This window comes from Staurois parvus, unplaced genomic scaffold, assembly GCF_062004578.1.
Source record: "Staurois parvus isolate SC_StPar_1 unplaced genomic scaffold, SC_StPar_1.0 ptg000011l, whole genome shotgun sequence".
NCBI classification, from domain to species: domain Eukaryota; kingdom Metazoa; phylum Chordata; class Amphibia; order Anura; family Ranidae; genus Staurois; species Staurois parvus.
Window position 1 is genome coordinate 22,536,851 of NW_028317807.1, and position 18,311 is coordinate 22,555,161.

General features: G+C 44.2%; 1 protein-coding gene across 1 annotated transcript in view; it reads right to left on the reverse strand.

Moving 5' to 3' along the window:
* CUNH3orf70 (chromosome unknown C3orf70 homolog) overlaps positions 1 to 18,311 on the reverse strand; it is a 137,966-nt gene that overhangs the window by 109,390 nt on the left and 10,265 nt on the right. Inside the window, exon 2 of the mRNA XM_089671645.1 lies at positions 7,580 to 7,835. Coding sequence (XP_089527771.1) covers positions 7,580 to 7,763 — 184 coding nt within the window. The 5' untranslated portion in view covers positions 7,764 to 7,835. The remainder of the gene's footprint in view (positions 1 to 7,579; positions 7,836 to 18,311) is intronic.

Consider the following 18,311-nt stretch of genomic DNA (forward strand, 5'->3'; position numbering starts at 1 on the left):
AGCCCTCTGTAGCAACTGCTCCCTCCTCTGTTCCATCCTCCAGCTCTTCTCTGTCTCCAGCTGCTCCATTCGTTTGCAGACCTGCGTTTACTTGCAGTGCTCCAGTAGTTAAAACCAGAAAAAAGCGAAAATTCTTTCCAACCAATACCATCCTGCCAGTATCCAAACCGGTGAACCTGCCTTCCGTGGTTCAGCCTGATGCCTCTACTCAGCCTGAAGCCTCTACTCAGCCTGATGCCTCTACTCAGCCTGATGCCTTTACTCAGCCGGATGCCTGCATTCAGCCTGATGCCTCTACCCAGCATGATGAACTGATCCAGCCTGACGATCCTATTAGGCCTGGTGACCCGATGCCCGCTGTCGAGCCAGACGATCCAATGCCTGGTGACCCGGTGCCCACTGCCTTGCCAGATGACGCGGTACCCGCTGGCAAGCCAAATGACCTGATGCCTGGTGACCCAGTGCCCGCTGTCATACCTGGTGACCCGATGCCCGCTGTCGAGCCAGACAATCCGGTACCTGATGACCCGGTGCCCGCTGTCGTGCCAATTGAGTCAGAGTCCACTGTCGTGCCTGGTGATTCGGTGCCCGCAGTCTTGCCAGACGAGTCGGTGCCCGCTGTTCCGCCAGTTGACTCGATGCCCGCTGTTCCGCTAGACGACTCCGTGCCCGCAGTCTTGCCAGACGACTCGGTGCCCGCAGTCTTGCCAGGCGACTCGGTGCCCGCAGTCTTGCCAGACGACTCGGTGCCCGCAGTCTTGCCAGACGACTCGAAGCCCGCTGTTCCGCCAGTTGACTCGATGCCCGCTGTTCCGCCAGTTGACTCGGTGCCCGCAGTCTTGCCAGACGACTCGGTGCCCGCAGTCTTGCCAGACGACTCGGTGCCCGCAGTCTTGCCAGACGACTCGGTGCCCGCAGTCTTGCCAGACGACTCGAAGCCCGCTGTTCCGCCAGTTGACTCGATGCCCGCTGTTCCGCCAGTCGACTCGGTGCCCGCAGTCTTGCCAGACGACTCGGTGCCCGCAGTCTTGCCAGACGACTCGGTGCCCGCAGTCTTGCCAGACGACTCGGTGCCCGCTGTTCCGCCAGACGACTCGGTGCCCGCTGTTCCGCCAGACGACTCGGTGCCCGCAGTCTTGCCAGACGACTCGGTGCCCGCAGTCTTGCCAGACGACTCGGTGCCCGCAGTCTTGCCAGACGACTCGGTGCTCGCAGTCTTGCCAGACAACTCGGTGCCCGCAGTCTTGCCAGACGACTCGAAGCCCGCTGTTCCGCCAGTTGGCTCGGTGCCCGCAGTCTTGCCAGTTGACTCGGTGCCCGCAGTCTTGCCAGTTGACTCGGTGCCCGCAGTCTTGCCAGTTGACTCGGTGCCCGCAGTCTTGCCAGTTGACTCGGAGCCCACTGTCGTGCCTGGTGACTCGGTGCCCGCCGCTCCGCCTGGGGGCCCGATGCCCGTTGCCCCGCCTGGGGGCCCGATGCCCGTCGCCCCGCCTGGGGGCCCGATGCCTGTCGCCCCGCCTGGGGGCCCGGCGCCCGCCACTCCGCTTGGGGGCCCGATGCCTGTCGCCTCGCCGGGGGGCCCGATGCCTGTCACCCCGCCGGGGGGCCCGATGCCTGTCGCCCCGCCGGGGGGCCCGATGCCTGTCGCCCCGCCGGGGGGCCCGATGCCTGTCGCCCCGCCGGGGGGCCCGATGCCTGTCGCCCCGCTGGGGGGCCCGATGCCTGTCGCCCCGATGCCTGTCGTCCCGCCTGGGGGCCCGATGCCTGTCGCCCCTCCTGGGGGCCCGGTGCCTGCCGCTCCGCTTGGGGGCCCGATGCCTGTCGCCCCTCCTGGGGGCCCGGCGCCCGCCGCTCCGCTTGGGGGCCCGATGCCTTTCGCCCCGCCTGTGGCCCCGATGCCCGTCGCCCCCCCTGGGGGCCCGGCGCCCGCCACTCCGCTTGGGGGCCCGGTGCCCGTCGCCCCGCCGGGGGGCCCGGTGCCTGCTGCTCCGCCTGGGGGCCCGGTGCCTGCTGCCCCACCTGGGGGCCCGGTGCCTGCTGCTCCGCCCGGTGGCCCACTGCCTGCTGCTTCGCCTGGTAATCCGATGTGCCTCTGCCCGGAGTCCAGCCCGATGTGCCTCTGCCCGGAGTCCAGCCCGATGTGCCTCTGCCCGGAGTCCAGCCCGATGTGCCTCTGCCCGGAGTCCAGCCCGATGTGCCTCTGCCCGATGTGCCTCTGCCCGGTGTGCCGCTGCCCGGAGTGCCTCTGCCCGGAGTCCAGCCCGATGTGCCTCTGCCCGGAGTCCAGCCCGATGTGCCTCTGCCCGGAATTCAGCCCGATGTGCCTCTGCCCGGAGTCCAGCCCGATGTGCCTCTGCCCGGAGTCCAGCCCGATGTGCCTCTGCCCGGAGTCCAGCCCGATGTGCCTCTGCCCGGAGTCCAGCCTGATGTGCCTCTGCCCGGTGTGCCACTGCCCGGAGTCCTGCCTGGTGTGCCAGTCTTTGATATCCCGCCAGTTACCAGACCCGGGCGGTGGAACATTTTGCCCAGCTAGGACTGTTTGGAGCGTCCTGAGGCCGCTCCTTGAGGGGGGGGGTACTGTCAGGAATGGACTGGCCAGCAATAGTGGGACTCTCCTGCCTTACGAGCTGCAGTACCAGGGCTGGCCAGCGGGTGCTCCCAGCAACCAGAGACTCAACCTTGCAGCCAGTCAAACACCTGGAACTAATTATACTGGTGTATTTAAGGGACATTCAGACCTGCAGACTCTGCCTTGGTGTTGTGTTTCTCCTGGGCCCTGTTTCCTGTTCCTGTTCCTGTCTGATTCTCTGCTGACCCTGCTCTGATCCCTGGCTTGTCTGACCATTCTCCTGCTCCTGATCCCTGGCTTGTCTGACCATTCTCCTCTGCCTGACCCTCTGTACCACGCTGCCCGCTACCTGCTGAACCTGGCTTGTGACCCTGACCATTCTCCGCTTGCTCCCCCTGTACCTACCTGCCCTATTGATATTGACCCGGCCTGCCTGACAACGCTTGCATTGTATGTACTGTTATCTGTGGGTGGTTGGTTTGGTTTGTTTGCACTGTGTTATGTTTTAGTATTGCACTGCGTTTATGTTTGTATTGTTAGTGTTAATAAATTACATCGTTTATAACATATCTGAAGTCTGCGTTTCCCTGCGTCAGTCACACACCTCTGGTCATACCCGGGAGCCCTGACAGGTACATTATCAGGAAAGAAAAACGTACTGGTAAGCTCAGCAACATAAAAAGGCATGGACATCCAAGGAAGACATGAGTGATGGATGATCGCAGGATCCTCTCGATGGTAAAGAAAAACCCATTCACAACATCCAGACAAGTAAAGGACACTCTCCAGGAGGTGGGCGTATCATTGTCTACAATCAAGAGAAGACTTCACAAGAGCAAATACAGAGGGTCCACCACAAGGTACAAACCATTCAAAAGCCTGAAGAATACAAAAGCCAGATTAGATATTGACAAAACAAAATCTAAAAAAGGCAGACCAGTTCTGGAAAAGCATTCTTTGGAAAGATGAAATAAAGATTAATCTGTACCAGAATGACGGGAAGAAAAAAGTGCAGAGAAGGCTTGGAACAGCTCATGATCCAAAGTGCACAACGTCATCTGTAAAACATGGTGGAGGCAGTGTGATGGCATGGGCATGCATGACTTGCAATGGCACTGGGTCATTGGTGTTTATTGATGATGTGACAGAAGACAGAAGCAGCCGGTTGAATTCTGCAGTGTTTAGAGATATATTGTCAGCCCAGACTCAGACAAATGGAACAAAGTTGATTGGACGGCGCTTCACAGTACAGATGGACAATGATCCAAAACACACTGCAAAAGCAATCCAGGAGCTTTTGAAGGAAAATAAGTGGAATATTCTTTAATGGACAAGTCAATCACCTGATCTCAACCCAATTGAGCATGCATTTCACTTGCTGAAGGCAAAACTAAAGGCAGAAAGACCCACAAACAAAGAACAATTGGAGACAGCTGCAGTTAGAGCCTGGCAAAACATCAGAAAGGAGGAAACTCAGCCTTTGTAATGTCCATGGGTTCCAGACTCCAGGCAGTCATTGCCAGTAAAGGATTCTCAACAAAATATTAAAAATTAACATTTTATTTATGAATATATTCATTTGTCCAATTACATTTGAGCCCCTGAAAATGGAGGGTCTGTATATAAAAATGATTGCAGTTCCTAAAACTTGTACTTGATATTTATGTTTAACCCCTTGAAATAAAGCTGAGTGTCTGCACTTCAAATTAATTTGGATTGTTTCATTTTAATTTACTCTGCTGGCATACAGAGCCAAAAGTATGAAAATTGTGCCTGTGTCCAAATATATATGGACCTAACTGTAAGTAGCAGTGATATTATCACTGTGCTTACAGATAACTTACAAAGCAGAGCTGAGGGTGGGTCCCCTGTAGCACCATCCACTATAGGCAGCCAACATAAAACTATAAGGGATGGGAGGGTCTTCGGTGGATAAGACCAGTCACCCTACACAAGGAAAAGTGCAACAGTAACTAGTCTTCACTACAGGAAACTCAGTTGCTCTCTATTTTTTGGCACTGTGTCAAATTTGTAGAGGCCGATCTGCTGACAGTCTAAAGATTTACTGTTGCCCCAGGGCTCTGGGCTTCAGGAAAATGTCAGCCTCCAGCAAGAAGAAACAGGAACAATGCTGGAGGTAATCTACAGAACAAGCTCATTTTGGTAGCATAATTATTAACATGGAATATATGTTCCTTGCTAAAGAACATTATTTTATATTAAGTTGTTATGGGTAAAGTTCCACTTCCAATAGAGCAAAGTGTACCTGAACAAGTCAAGTTTGGATGCATTTTACACCAGTGAGATGCAGTGTTTTCTATTATATCTGCATTTACAATGGTTTCTAGTGCAAGAAAATGTTGTTTTGTTTCCAGGGCTAGCATGCACTCCTTTGATTGCAAATAAACTTTTATAATTAGACAAGACAGCATACACACTATGATAACTATTTTTTTTTTTTTTACACATGAAACTAATTTTCAGTGACATTATCAGCTGAGGCAGAAAAATATCTTCTATTGCCCTTTTTTTTATCTTTCACTCATGTTGACACCTGAACTTGAGCTGTGGGGTGCCCCACTTTACTTCACTTGGATTCCCTACATCTAAGACATATGAGAAACACAAAAAGTCATTAACCCCTACAGTAGCAGAACCAACTCTGTTCATTCTCTTTTGTTAAAGCCAGTTATATAAACAAGCATATAGGTTTTTTTTTTATTTTGTTTTTTATAAGCACCGTCAACTCGGGTCTTTAGATAGTCTTATCCATAACTACTTGCAATATAGTATGTCTCATGGGAGTCATTCTGCTCTATACACAACAATTACACTTAAGGATAGCCTTGCAAGACCCATTCAACCCAATCTGAATAACGCCTGCCTGCACTAATTGGGTGAGAACCAAGATATACAGGGCCTCCCTATAGAATGGGAACAAGCACCCACACAGGAGTGATAATTGTCAGCTTGATAGAAAATCAATGTGTGATGGGAGCAAATCTAAACTTTTATAGGGAGAAATGAAAATAAGGGTTACAATCATGTGTGCCGCTACACAGCATTAGATGAGGGACTGTCGGACATATTGCCAATATAGGGTATATTCTTAAGGACAGTTAGGCTCTGTTGTAGGCTTGGAAAGTCACCTTAGAAAGCTTCATCCACTTTCTGGGAATAGACCATCATCAATGGAAAGTTTGGATTTGAGGAGATTGGTATAGTTAAGCAGGCCATTCACTAGTAAAATATAATTTGAAAATTTTCAATTTCAGAATGTTCTATTTTCTAATGGTTAGTGGGGTCAAATCAACAATTGTTTTCGACTTTGGTGACAAGAAACTTTGCTGGAGCAGGATGGAAAACTTTTCTCAAACAAACAAAATTCTAACTTGGAATATGGTTTTCATTACATATTGTTATGCGAATACTCTAGGTACACAAGTAATACGGCTGAAATTCCATTCAAGTAGCAGGTCTTTAAGGGCTTTTGTATGAAATTAGTTCACTCAATGATGGCAAGATCAAACACTCTGACAGACCATTTTTCTCAATTTCCAAACAAACACTTAAAACAACATCTACTGGAGTATGGCCAGCTTTACTCTAATGGTAGTTGTAGACTTACACTTAAAATTTGACAGGTGTGTCCAAATGCAGGCCATAGACCCAATTCTCCCATCCACACACTTGATATGGATGAGGGAATGCTCTCCCTGAGTTTTTGGATTTTGACAGAGGGAAGACTTCTGTCAGCACTACTGACTATAGCCGGCGGTGCTGATCAAACAGGGAAAGTCCAACAGGTTGGTTATACAGAAGTCGATTGGCAGATTGACTTCAGTGCAACTAGCCTACCCATACATTAATTGAAAATTCAACCAGTTCCTGTTGAACCAGCTGAATTTTGATCCATGTATGGCCTGCTTAAAAGCAATTATTATGCCCTCAAGATATAATGTGCATACTGATATACACTGGACATGAAAATGCTTATATGAGCCCAAAGTCAATAATTAAGTATACAATATATGTAGGCCACACAGTAATCCATAGGTACATTCTTTCATAAGAGGACAATGCACAATCACTTGAATTTAAGCAGCAAACTTCCTCTGAAAACTACAAACCAATGTGCTGGTAGACAGTGTGCCTGCAGACAGTGTGCCTGCAATTTCAAATCCATTGAGACCCACCAATCAAGCAAGCAAAACAATCTACTTCTTTGATCGTCAATGTTGAGTGTGTCTGGGGTTTAGCTCTGCTTTAAAGCAGTAGTAAACCGCAAAAAGCAACACACAAATATCTTCTCACTGCAAGTTAAGAGTATAATGTGCTAATACTGTATGCATAGCATGCTAGCACATTATGAAAGACTTACCAAACAATGAAGCCCTTCAGTGGTATGCTGTCACCGCTGACAGGGTTTCCATCTTCACCCAGTCTTTATTCTGGGTTCATGGGCTGCAGCCAATTAACTGGCTGAACCGCAATGACGCCACTCCCATACAAGCGCAGCAGGAGTCACAGTCGTGGCATGGCTCTCTCAGTGGACGGCACGCCATCCGTTGAGGGTGCAGTGCGCATGAGACCAGGACATCCCCGCACTGCTAAAGTAAATATATCCTAAACGGTGCATGTCTAAGAGGTATTTACTGTACCTACAGGTAAGCCTTATTATAGGCCTATCTGTAGAGATAAATCATTAAGTGACCTTTACTACCACTTTAATAGTTGGAAGTTAATATTATGTTAATTACAGATAATGATATTTTTAATACTATTTACATAACTAAACTTTGCACCTAATAGTATTCCTTGAATACAGTCATGCATGCATCCTTACTGAATCCCATTACTAACAGCATATACAGTAAAGCAACTAAGGTTTATGTTAATTCATAAAAAGTACAATACTATGCATTTTATACTCCACATCTTTGATATAATACAGTCAACTTTGATATTCTAAATATGATGAAATAAATAAATATAGTAGTATTGACTTACAGTGGCACCAGCCCAAGTGACAGCACCAATGGAGTCTGAAGCACTTGCCGTGACTGTGGGTGGCACAGATGGATAGGCCATCACAAGGCTTGAAATCTGGTCTTCCGGCACAGCTCCTGGCCAGAGCTTGGGCTTCATCCACCTTATCATTCTTCAGGCACTTTTGGGCAGCTGTGGCTGTCATCTCTGCCTGAAAGCCTGATCTGCAGGCAAGGAGAGATGTGCCGCTTTCAGGATGAAGAGATGGGTCCTGGAACTGAATTATAAAACTGCTTTAGTAAAATGTGGCAAAAACAATGTGAAAAATCACACAACATTGTATGTTACAGATTCACAAGACATCAATTACAGATGGATTAGCATTGGATATTAAACCCACACCCAATAGATAACAGCTAGAATAAAAATGTGTCCGTGGCAGTTAAGAAAGGAGTTAAACTACAAAAACCCCCTCTGGCAATACTCGAGCAGAGACTACTGGATGCTTTTTGAAGACACTTTCCTGCTTTAGAATCTTATTGCAAGTCAGCATTGTGATACTGAACCGAGTAAGGATTTCCGTCTTTGATTTTAAGTGATGTGACTTGCACACAGACAGCTGTATGACAGCATAAAACAGAATATAACAGGGCAACAAGCAAAAATTATCTTTTTATAGAAACTAAGTATGGATTAATGGCTTCCAGTAAATTGTATTTTAAGCATAGGCACAAGCACTATCATTCATAGTACAGCTACTGAATGTAATAAATATATATATATATATATATATATATATATATACATACACACACACAGTTGTTACAAAGGGTTAGCTTGCTCTTGTGTGTAATTAAAGGGTGTTTCTGCTGTCATTTATGTGCGGACCTTTTCTTGAAACATCTCTGTATGGCATTACCCATAGACTCTTATCTCCTGTACTGACACTTTCACAAGGTCTCGAAAAATCAGCACCTTAATATCAGCATTTACCTTTTCACTTGCTCAAAAACCCTACCTAGCTTTCCGACTCTATGAGGTTGATTTACTAAAGATAAATTTACAGTCCACTGCAAGTTGCTTTATATCTAAGGGAAAGCTCTGAAATGGTGTGAAACTCTGCTGTGCAAGCTAAAATGCTGTTTTTTTGTTTTCCATGCATGTTCACCTTAGATCTAGAGCAACTGCACTTTAAGTGCACTTGGAGTGCACTTGCAACACACAGCCTATTTGCCATTAGTAAATCAACCCCTATGTGTCTGTCCTAACAAAGGGATAAAAATCTCAAAGCTTGGTTTGCACTTTGCATATTAATGCAGTTAAAAAAAAAAAATCTGTTCCTCAGTCTGTTCGATAATTGCACATTGGAGGCTATTCTGAAAAAAAAGAAGTTGGCTATAGAGACCTATGTATAAAACTGCACCAAATAAATGACTAAAAAGATTTCATTCTTTTTAGGTTTGCTGCATAAAATAGGAACACAAACACACAGTGGGAGCTTCTAAAAACTGACTGCAAAAGTGGAAAAAACACTTTTAAACTACACTTACCTACACTACTTAGCCCTCCTTATCTAAACGAACGCACGCTCCTCCAGCCCACATGGACTTTTATAGGACCAAATCATGAGACTGGAGATACTTGGGAGATTGCTCTGTACAATTTGGAGTGTTCACTATAACGGTGCTGCTGACAGTGGGCAAGTTTCAAAGTGCAATATGTAAACATCAGGGCAGGCTGTGGAAAGCATCTGAGGGAGAAAAAGCATTTTAGTTTAGCTCAGGAGGACTAGGCAAGGTTAGTAAGTGTAAGTTGTCTGACAACATGCTTACACTTTTAAAGAAATATAGGGCTCAGGATTTTGCTTTGTTCCTCTGAATGCCAGAACTCCTGGCAGGAAAAAACTGCTTAAAAAACAAGCCTGAAGCCACGTACTACACACACATTTAGGAGCATCAAGTGTTTGATCGTTAATGGATTTCATTGGCCAGAATCTTAATTTATTCTGGCCATTTAAATGCATTAACTTCAAACACAAATGAATGTTGTACAGAGCTGTCTGAAAGGAGGGAGAGAGAAGCGTATGAGTTACTGCTCTAACTCATTTACTTGTGCGTACATTTTAGCTTGAGCATTTGAGCTCTGTAAAATAGCAGGAAAGGAGCAAAGGAGGGTAGAGAAAACAAGTGAAAAGAAGTCCAGAGCTCCTCCTGCAGTATACATAGTAAACTACTAAATATTAATAAGCAATATTTTTTATGTACTCACAATTTTAATTTATCAATTTAGTTCTGACAATATGGAAAAAATAGTCAAAATATATTTGCTTATAAGGGAATTTCACCCTAAAAGGGGACGTTCGGCTTTAGGTTCCCCACCCTTCCTCCTCTTCTATTTTTGTCACTTTTTGGAGGGGGGGCAGGTATCTGGTTTTGATAGGTACCAGCTCCCACTTTCATTCGAATCATCGCATACAATCCCCATCCACCCGCAACCTTCTGGGAGAGGTCACAGGTCCCAGAAGATTGCGGGTCAATTCACAGGGCGCAGCTCGGATCGCACATACGGTTGGGAAGCCACAAGGAATCACAGCTGACTACCCACTCTAAACATGCTAGAGCTGGGGACCCAGAGACCGAAAAAAAAGTGGTTCAGCGGAACATGGCACTGGACCCCTGGACAGGTGAGTTTTCATTTATTAAAAATCAGGAGCTATAGTATTTGGAGCTGCGGACTTTACATGTTTTTAAAGAAGGATGAAAACTGCTTTAAGTGAAACTGCAGATTAAACATCCTTTCAGGTTTGTCCCTTTTGAAATAATCTGCTGAAAATGCAAATAATGGGAGTATAGAAAGGGTCATTTTTTTTGATTGTACAAAAAGCACTGGGTGCAGCTACAGTGGTGATGTCATCACGCCCTTAGTGGCGTCAGTCGGGACCAGGAGAGGTTGTAATGCCGATGTTTATTTTACATTTGAGAGTAGCCTATATATTTTAATAAAATGTGGTCGTTTCAATACTACACTATGAGAGACCTTCTTGTTTGGTATTCATTCACACTGGATTTTTCGGCTATTGACTGTGAACTTAGCATTTTTTTAACACATTGTATGGATTTTTTATTCACTTTTATTTTCCATTGCATATGCACTTTATTTGTAGGTGGTGTAACACAGTTTTTGCCATTGTTTTGGACAAATATAGAATGCTACTTTAAAGTGCATCTGACAAAGTGCATCACTGACAAACTCATGTAGACTTCACCTCCACAACATCTCCAAAATACGACCGTTCCTAACCTCGGAAACCACTAAGCAACTCATTCACTCCCTTATTATATCACGCCTTGACTATTGTAACTCTCTCCTCACTGGCCTACCTCATCACAGGCTATCCCCATTTCAGTCTATCATGAATGCTGCTGCCAGACTCATTCACCTTACTAACCGTTCTGTATCTGCCACCCCCCTCTGCCAATCCCTCCACTGGCTTCCAATTGCCCAACGGATAAAATTCAAAACACCAAGGAGCAGGGCCCTCTAATCCCTCTTGTATTGAACTGTATTGTTACTGTACTGTCTCCCTCCATAATGTAAAGCACTGAGCAAACTGTTGGCGCTATATAAGTCCTGTATAAAAATAATAATAATTACTTTTTTTAAGTCTATAAGAAACTATAATGGATGTATTATTCCTATAATTCTCTAAAAGCTGAGGTCTATTTACTTACAGTAATAACATTTAAGTTTCCTATTATTTACTTCTCAGGTACAGTGCCTTGAAAAAGTATTCATACCCCTTGAAATTTTCCACATTTTGTCACATTACAACCAAAAACATAAAAGTAATTGATTGGGGTTTTATGTGATAGACCAACACGAAGTGGCACATCATTGTGAAGTGGAAAGAAAATGATAAATGTTTTCAACATTTTTTTACAAATAAATATCTGAAAAGTGTGGTGTGCATTTGTATTCAGCCCCTTTACCCTGATACTCCTAACCAAAATCTACTGCCTTCAGAACCAACTGCCTTCAGAAATCACCTAAATAGTAAATAGAGTCCACCTGTGTGTAATTTAATCTCAGTAAAAACACAGCTGTTTTGTGAAGCCCTTAGAAGTTTGTTAGAGAACATTAGTGGACAAATAGCATCATGAAGGCCAAGGAACACGCCAGACAGGTCAGGGATAAAGTTGTAGATAATTTTTTAAGCAGTGTTAGTTATAAAAAAAATCCCAAGCTTTGAACATCTCACTGTTCAATCAATCATCCAAAAATGGAAAGAGTATGTCACAACTGCAAAGCTACCAAGACATGACCGATCCACGTAAACTGACAGACCGGGAAGGAGAGCATTAATCAGAGAAGCAGCCAAGAGGCCCATGGTAGGAGGAGCTGCAGAGATCCACAGTTCAGGTGGGAGAAGCTGTCCACAGGACAACTATTGTGCACTCCACAAATCTGGCCTTTATGGAAGAGTGGCAAGAAGAAAGCCATTGTTGAAAGAAAGCCAATAGAAGTCCTGTTTGCAGTTTGCGAGAAGCTATTTGGGGGACACAGCACACATGTGGAAAAAGGTGCTCTGGTCAGATGAGACGAAAATTTAACTTTTTGTCTTAAAACCTAAATGCTATATGTGACGGAAAACTAACACTGCACAAACCATCCTCACTGTGAAACAAGGAGGTGGCAGCATCATGTTATAGGGATGATTTCTTCAGCAGAAACAGGGAAGCTGGTCAGAGTTGATGGGAAGATGGATGGAGCCAAATAAAGGGCAATCTTAGAAGAAAACCTGTTAGAGCAGTGGTGCTCAACCTGTGGGTAGCGACCCCTTTGGGGGTCGAACGACCCTTTCAAAGGGGTCGCCTAAGACCATGGAAAACACATATTTTCGATGTGTAAAGAGCAGCTACTGTGTAGAAAGCCGCTGCTGTGTTGAAAGCAGCTACTCTGTTAAAAACAGCTACTGCATTGAAAGCAGCAGTATTGGAGGTAAAACGTTACTTCATGAATTATAATAATTACTGGGTAAATAATTTTATGGTTGGGGGTCACCACAACATGAGGAACTGCATTAAAGGGTCACGGCATTAGGAAGGTTGAGAACCACTGTGTTAGAGTCTGCAAAAGACTTGAGACTGGGGCGGAGGTTCATCTTCCAGCGGGACAACAAGCCTAAACATACAGCCAGAGCTACAATGGAATGGTTTAGATCAAAACATATTCAGGTGTTAGAATGACCCAGTCAAAGTCCAGACCTAATCCAACTGAGAATCTGTGGCAAGACTTGAAAATTGCTGTTCCAGACGCTCTCCATCCAATCTGAGAGAGCTTGAGATATTTTGCAAAGAAGAATGGGCAAAAATTTCCCTCTCTAGATGTGCAAAGGTGGTAGAAACATCCCCAAAAAGACTTGCAGCTGTAATTGCAGTGAAAGGTGGTTCTACAAAGTATTACTTCAGGGGGGCTGAATATACATGCATGCCACACTTTTCACATATTTGTAAAAAATATTGAAAAACATTTATCATTTATTACATATTATCATCCTTCCAGTTCATAATTATGTGCCACTTTGTGTTGGTCTATCACATAAAATCCCAATAAAAATATATTGAATTTTTTGGGGGTATGAATACCTTTTTAAGGCACTGTAACAGTTGCAAACCCATGCAAGAATGAATGGTTATTGATATGGTATTACTGAAGGGGCAAACATTTTTTAATACCTTGTACTAGCAAACTGCAATACTACACCTGAGGCAAAATTTGAACAATAGCTTTAAAGCTCACATCTATGCAGAACTGGTAAATAGTTATGGAGAAACTTGAGCAATCTTTGCATATTTTCTATTGGCAAAAAAATACAATAATTCACCTGATTAGCATAAAATTGTGATGTCCTGAAATAGAAGTGTTGCCTTCAAACTGTAGTATAAACAACTTCAGACAGTATATTTTCCCACTAAATAGTAACTTCTATGTAATCAGCTGTTCGGATTCACTCCCAAGAGACACATCACATTACAGAAATGCAGATGCAGCCTCAGGGTTTGTTCCCTCTTCTGTGTTGTGACTGTGAAGGTTACAGGCATTTGCTAGATCATGGACACAGCTGGCCTTTGGATAATGGATCTACGTGGCAGCTGAGACCAAACACAAGGGTCCATTTCCAGTATATCTATTTATTTATACAGCACCAGCAAATTCCTCTGTGCTTTACAAAGAGCATAGACCCCAGAAGATGGGTCTATTTATACGTTTTCACACAAAACTTGTGCAGTTTTAACACTTATTTTAATTGGATTCACTGGGAAAAATGTGTAAATACTGGGTGAAAGTTTTGTGAATCTTGGAAAACATTTACTTTATAAACAGATTTTTTACAGTCTAATTTCCCTACCGCCATCATACAGTGACTGATATACATATACACTTGCGCTGTTTGGATGGATGGAAGACAGACTGCCAGTATGTTTTCCTACAGTGTAACATGTTTGCTGTATGCATGGTTTGTTCAAAAAAAGTATAAAGAGCCAGTACACCCTGACATTATATTTTAGTATTGCATGGAACCTTTAACAGCAAGCACAAATAAATGATTTCCCAGCAAGAAATACCAGCCAGTCTTCAAAACAACCAATTTGGCCCGTCTAACAGTTTGCATTAAAAAACAGAGGGTTTTGATTACACGCATTTGCAAATACATGCGTAAGCCACAGCCCCGCGTCAAGGGTCCTCTGTATACGGTGGACCTAACTCCATGTGCACCTTACTGCTAAGGCTGGTTATAGGTTGTGACTGTTGCCGTTTTTTTGTGGAGTTGGCTAATTTGGATGCAGAGACGCAATGGAAGCTTTTGGTTTCATTTTGCTATAGCTGGGCACCATGTGCGTCCCTGTACCTTCCAGATTTCGGTGCGTGTCCCCTGTTTACCTGTGCTGTGACTGGGCACAGCATGCGTTTGTCAGCAGGTTTCAGCCAATGATTTTGTCGATTTTGATCGGCTCTGTCCAATCACAGTACAGAGTTTTCTGTTTACAAACACACAGGGCTTTGTGTAAACAGAAGAGCAATCTGGGTGATTCTTCTCCCTGAACTGAAGGAAGACAAAAACAGCCAGATCTATGAGTAAAAGCAGCACAAATTACACTTGTTAGGGACACAGTTAACCCCTAATTGCCCTTAGATGGTAACCCCTTCTGAGCCAGTATCATTAGTACAGTGTACAGTAATATATATGATCACAGCATTTGTGTGGCTTTTACTCACAGTCCTGGATGTTTCTTCTCCCTCCTTCTCAGGGAGAAGACACAGCCAGATTGCCTAGGAGCCAGCTGGCTCTTCCTGTTCTAGGCAGTCTGGCCCCCAATGATGAACAATCCTCCCTCAACCACTGTATGGAGACTGAAGCATTCTGGGATATGTGACGTGTATATTCCAGGAGGCTTCAAAGCGCAGGAGACTTCATTCTCTAATTGAGAAAGGTGACCAGGGATGAGGAAAACTAAAAATATATAAATAATAAACAAAAAAAAGTTGTTTTTTGGCCGGAGAGGTGTGCAATAATGCCTTGTGAATTTCATAACTGAATGTCTGCTTGAAGAGGTTCCGGTTCACCTGTTCCTGCACTTCTTGTAGAATTTGCCATGGTACAGAATACCCAGGAACTCATGGATGGAAAACAGTTTCCAACAGACAGAAGATGTTTCGCCAACAGATCCCCCCTGGAGATATAAGGCAATATAACTCTCCAACATCTATCAAAATAGAAAATATCAGTTTTCGTTGGACTGAACCTCAAAACTCCCACTATGGCCAAGGTTTCCCCTGCCCCTCTCATAAGTTATTACCAAATATCATATTAAGTTAATTTACTCCAAATAGGGACTGGATGGTTCTCGGAATTTCTCGAAAGACCTAAATGTACCTGACATTTTACACATTTTGATTGAATTTCTAGAATAGAGAAAACATGTGGGAAACTACGGAGACACCAAAAGTGATTGACACTGCAAAAGAACTTTGCGAAGAGTGATGCTAAAACAACTTTAAACACACACAATGACACAGTGACAGATTCTAAGTGACAGATTGACTAATAGAGAAAGCATGTGAGATACAATGACGTACACTGTGATCGAGAATGACACAGGCTGATAGAGTCACAGAATGAGACAGACACAGAAGCCAATTTACAAATAGAAGAAACCAGAGCTGTTAACCAGTAAGAATCCTTACTTATTTTTAAATTGCTATTTCCATTGTTTCACCCCCCCTTAACCATCCTTTGTAAATACAGGTACTTATCTAGGCTGCAGTTGTCTACAGACCCTCTCACCCATTTAAAAACTGCATCAAAGCACAGAAAAAAATCAAGTATTGTAAACACTAACTTGCATTATTTTTCCTTAAAGGAGAAGTAGAGCCAAAGCTTGTTTGGCTATACTTCTCCTATGGATCACAGGAATGCAGTTTGTTCTGCACTTCTGTGACCTGTTTTCAGCCGACAGCGCGCTGAAGCCTGCTGTCGGCTGACGTCACAGTGCTGGCTCAGCCTTTCAGTGATCCGCCTGCCCCTCCCCTAACCTCTCTATACAACTTTAGGCAGCCTATAGAATAATCTTTTTTTTATTTTCAACCAGCAAGTTGGAAACAAAAAAACTGACCTAATTCCCCCATCCACACATTTGAGGTGGATGGGGGAATCCTCCTTGCTGAGCTATTGTATGGCTCCCTCGCCATCAGAAGACACTGATCAGCACTGACAGCTATAGCCTGTGGCACTGAATGAGTGGGGAAAATCCAACAGGGTGGTTGTACAGAAGTCGATCAGTTGTATGGAAGTTGTACAACCTCTCTGCCCATAAATGGATCAAAATTTGTCCGGTCGCTGCTAAACCAGCCAAATTTCGATCAATGTACGGTTGGCTTTATGGGAAAATTGTTGTTGAAATAAATGTTCTGGAGACAAGGTCTTTTTATCTGGATAGTCTGATGGAAGGCCACAAAACTGGCTGTGTTGTGTAGAGGCCCAGATCATAAAACTAACTGAACACGATTATATTTTAAGGTTAACACAGTTTCTATATGTGCTTTCAGCCATTTATTGAATTTGGATTTAAAACAAAAACTCAGAACAGGGTGCACACACCATTGACTGAAAAGGTAAATTTAGCAAGCAGGTCACCTTAATATTCTTAAAAACCTCAAACCAATTTAAAGTAAGCCATAGAGGATCTACAACGTGAAATGCAATCTATAGTATCTGGGCTTTATACTTTATTTGTATTTTGCCAAAAGTCTTGTTTTAAACCTAGAGTGTCTTCAAACTAGAACTCTCAATCTAAATGTACCGAGGAACTTGTGATATAGGCAATATACAGCAATAGTTCTTTTCCTTTTTCATGTAAGGGACTATCCTATGACTCACTATGTTAGCAAGAATCACGTTTTTTTGGTTTTTGTTTTTTTTTTAAACTGAAAGCGGAACTAAACTCTCTCAATCAGCATTAAAGGATAAGTTCACTTTTGCAAAAAAATACATAAATGGTCTTTTTTGTAGGTAAAAATATGTGCATTTATGTGTGGAAAGCATTGTACCAGCGATAAGCAGATTGCTGGTGCCATGCAGGACTCCTGAATACTGTCAGTATTTCTGTGTGCTTGTAAATCCCAGACAGGCAAGCAGATACAGTCTGACAGGGAGACTCGATAACCTGCCACAGCGCTGTGCGGGGCTTCGCCCACACAGCTGTGCTGTTTTCAAGAAGTGACAGCTAGTTGGGGGGGGATTCAAATCAGACAGCGGCTGCAGCAGTGGGAACCTAAAAACAGGTGAAACATGTAACGTGTTTCAAAGCCTTATGCTGCTATCATTAGTAAATAAACAGAATAGCATAAAGGTATATTAATTTGGTTTTAAAGCAGTAGTAAACCGCAGGGAAAAAAAAGTCCCCTGCAAGGTAATGTCATAATGTCCTAGTATGCATCGCACATTATGTAAAACTTACCTTAAAATGAAGCCCTCCAGCGGCGCACTGTCACCGCTGTAGAGGCTTCCATCTTCACCCGGTCTTCCCTCCGGGTTCGAGAGCTCCGGCCATTTGACAGGCCAGGCCACGATTACATCATTCCCGTATGCGTGAAGGAGTCCTGGACCACGGCACAGTACTCTGAAGGAACAGCATACCCGTGAGCATAGAGTGCATGTGCCGGCTCTAATAAAGACAGAATACGATGCACATTTAGGAGATATTCATTTTACCTACAGGTAAGCTTTGTTATAACCTTACCTGTAGGTAAAAGTTAAAAAATTAGTTTACTACCACTTTTTTTTTACGTTTCTACAGTTGCTACCTGGCTTCGAGCCATTTCATGGGCATTTTTTTTCCTTTTATCTGGAGGAAGGGTGGAGGAGCTTTATCACCCAGGCATATCCTCCTGCCTCCATGTCTGGCCTAAGGGCAGATGGATTTCAGGAAGTAAATGCTACATGAGTTATCTGCCCCTACTCAAGATGGCTGTGACTAGAAATGCTAGGGGTGGGGGGTGCTTTTCAAAGCGATTTCTTAACATAAAGCATGCAGACAAGGATGGTTGGTTGAGTTTTCTTTTAATAGTAACAATGAATCAAATAACATTTTCAACTTGTGGTGCTCAGATACCGTTTAATTCCACTCGAACTTGAAAAATGCTCACTTGCAGTGGGACTGCCCCTGTACTGAAAAGTTTAAATTCTCACTTA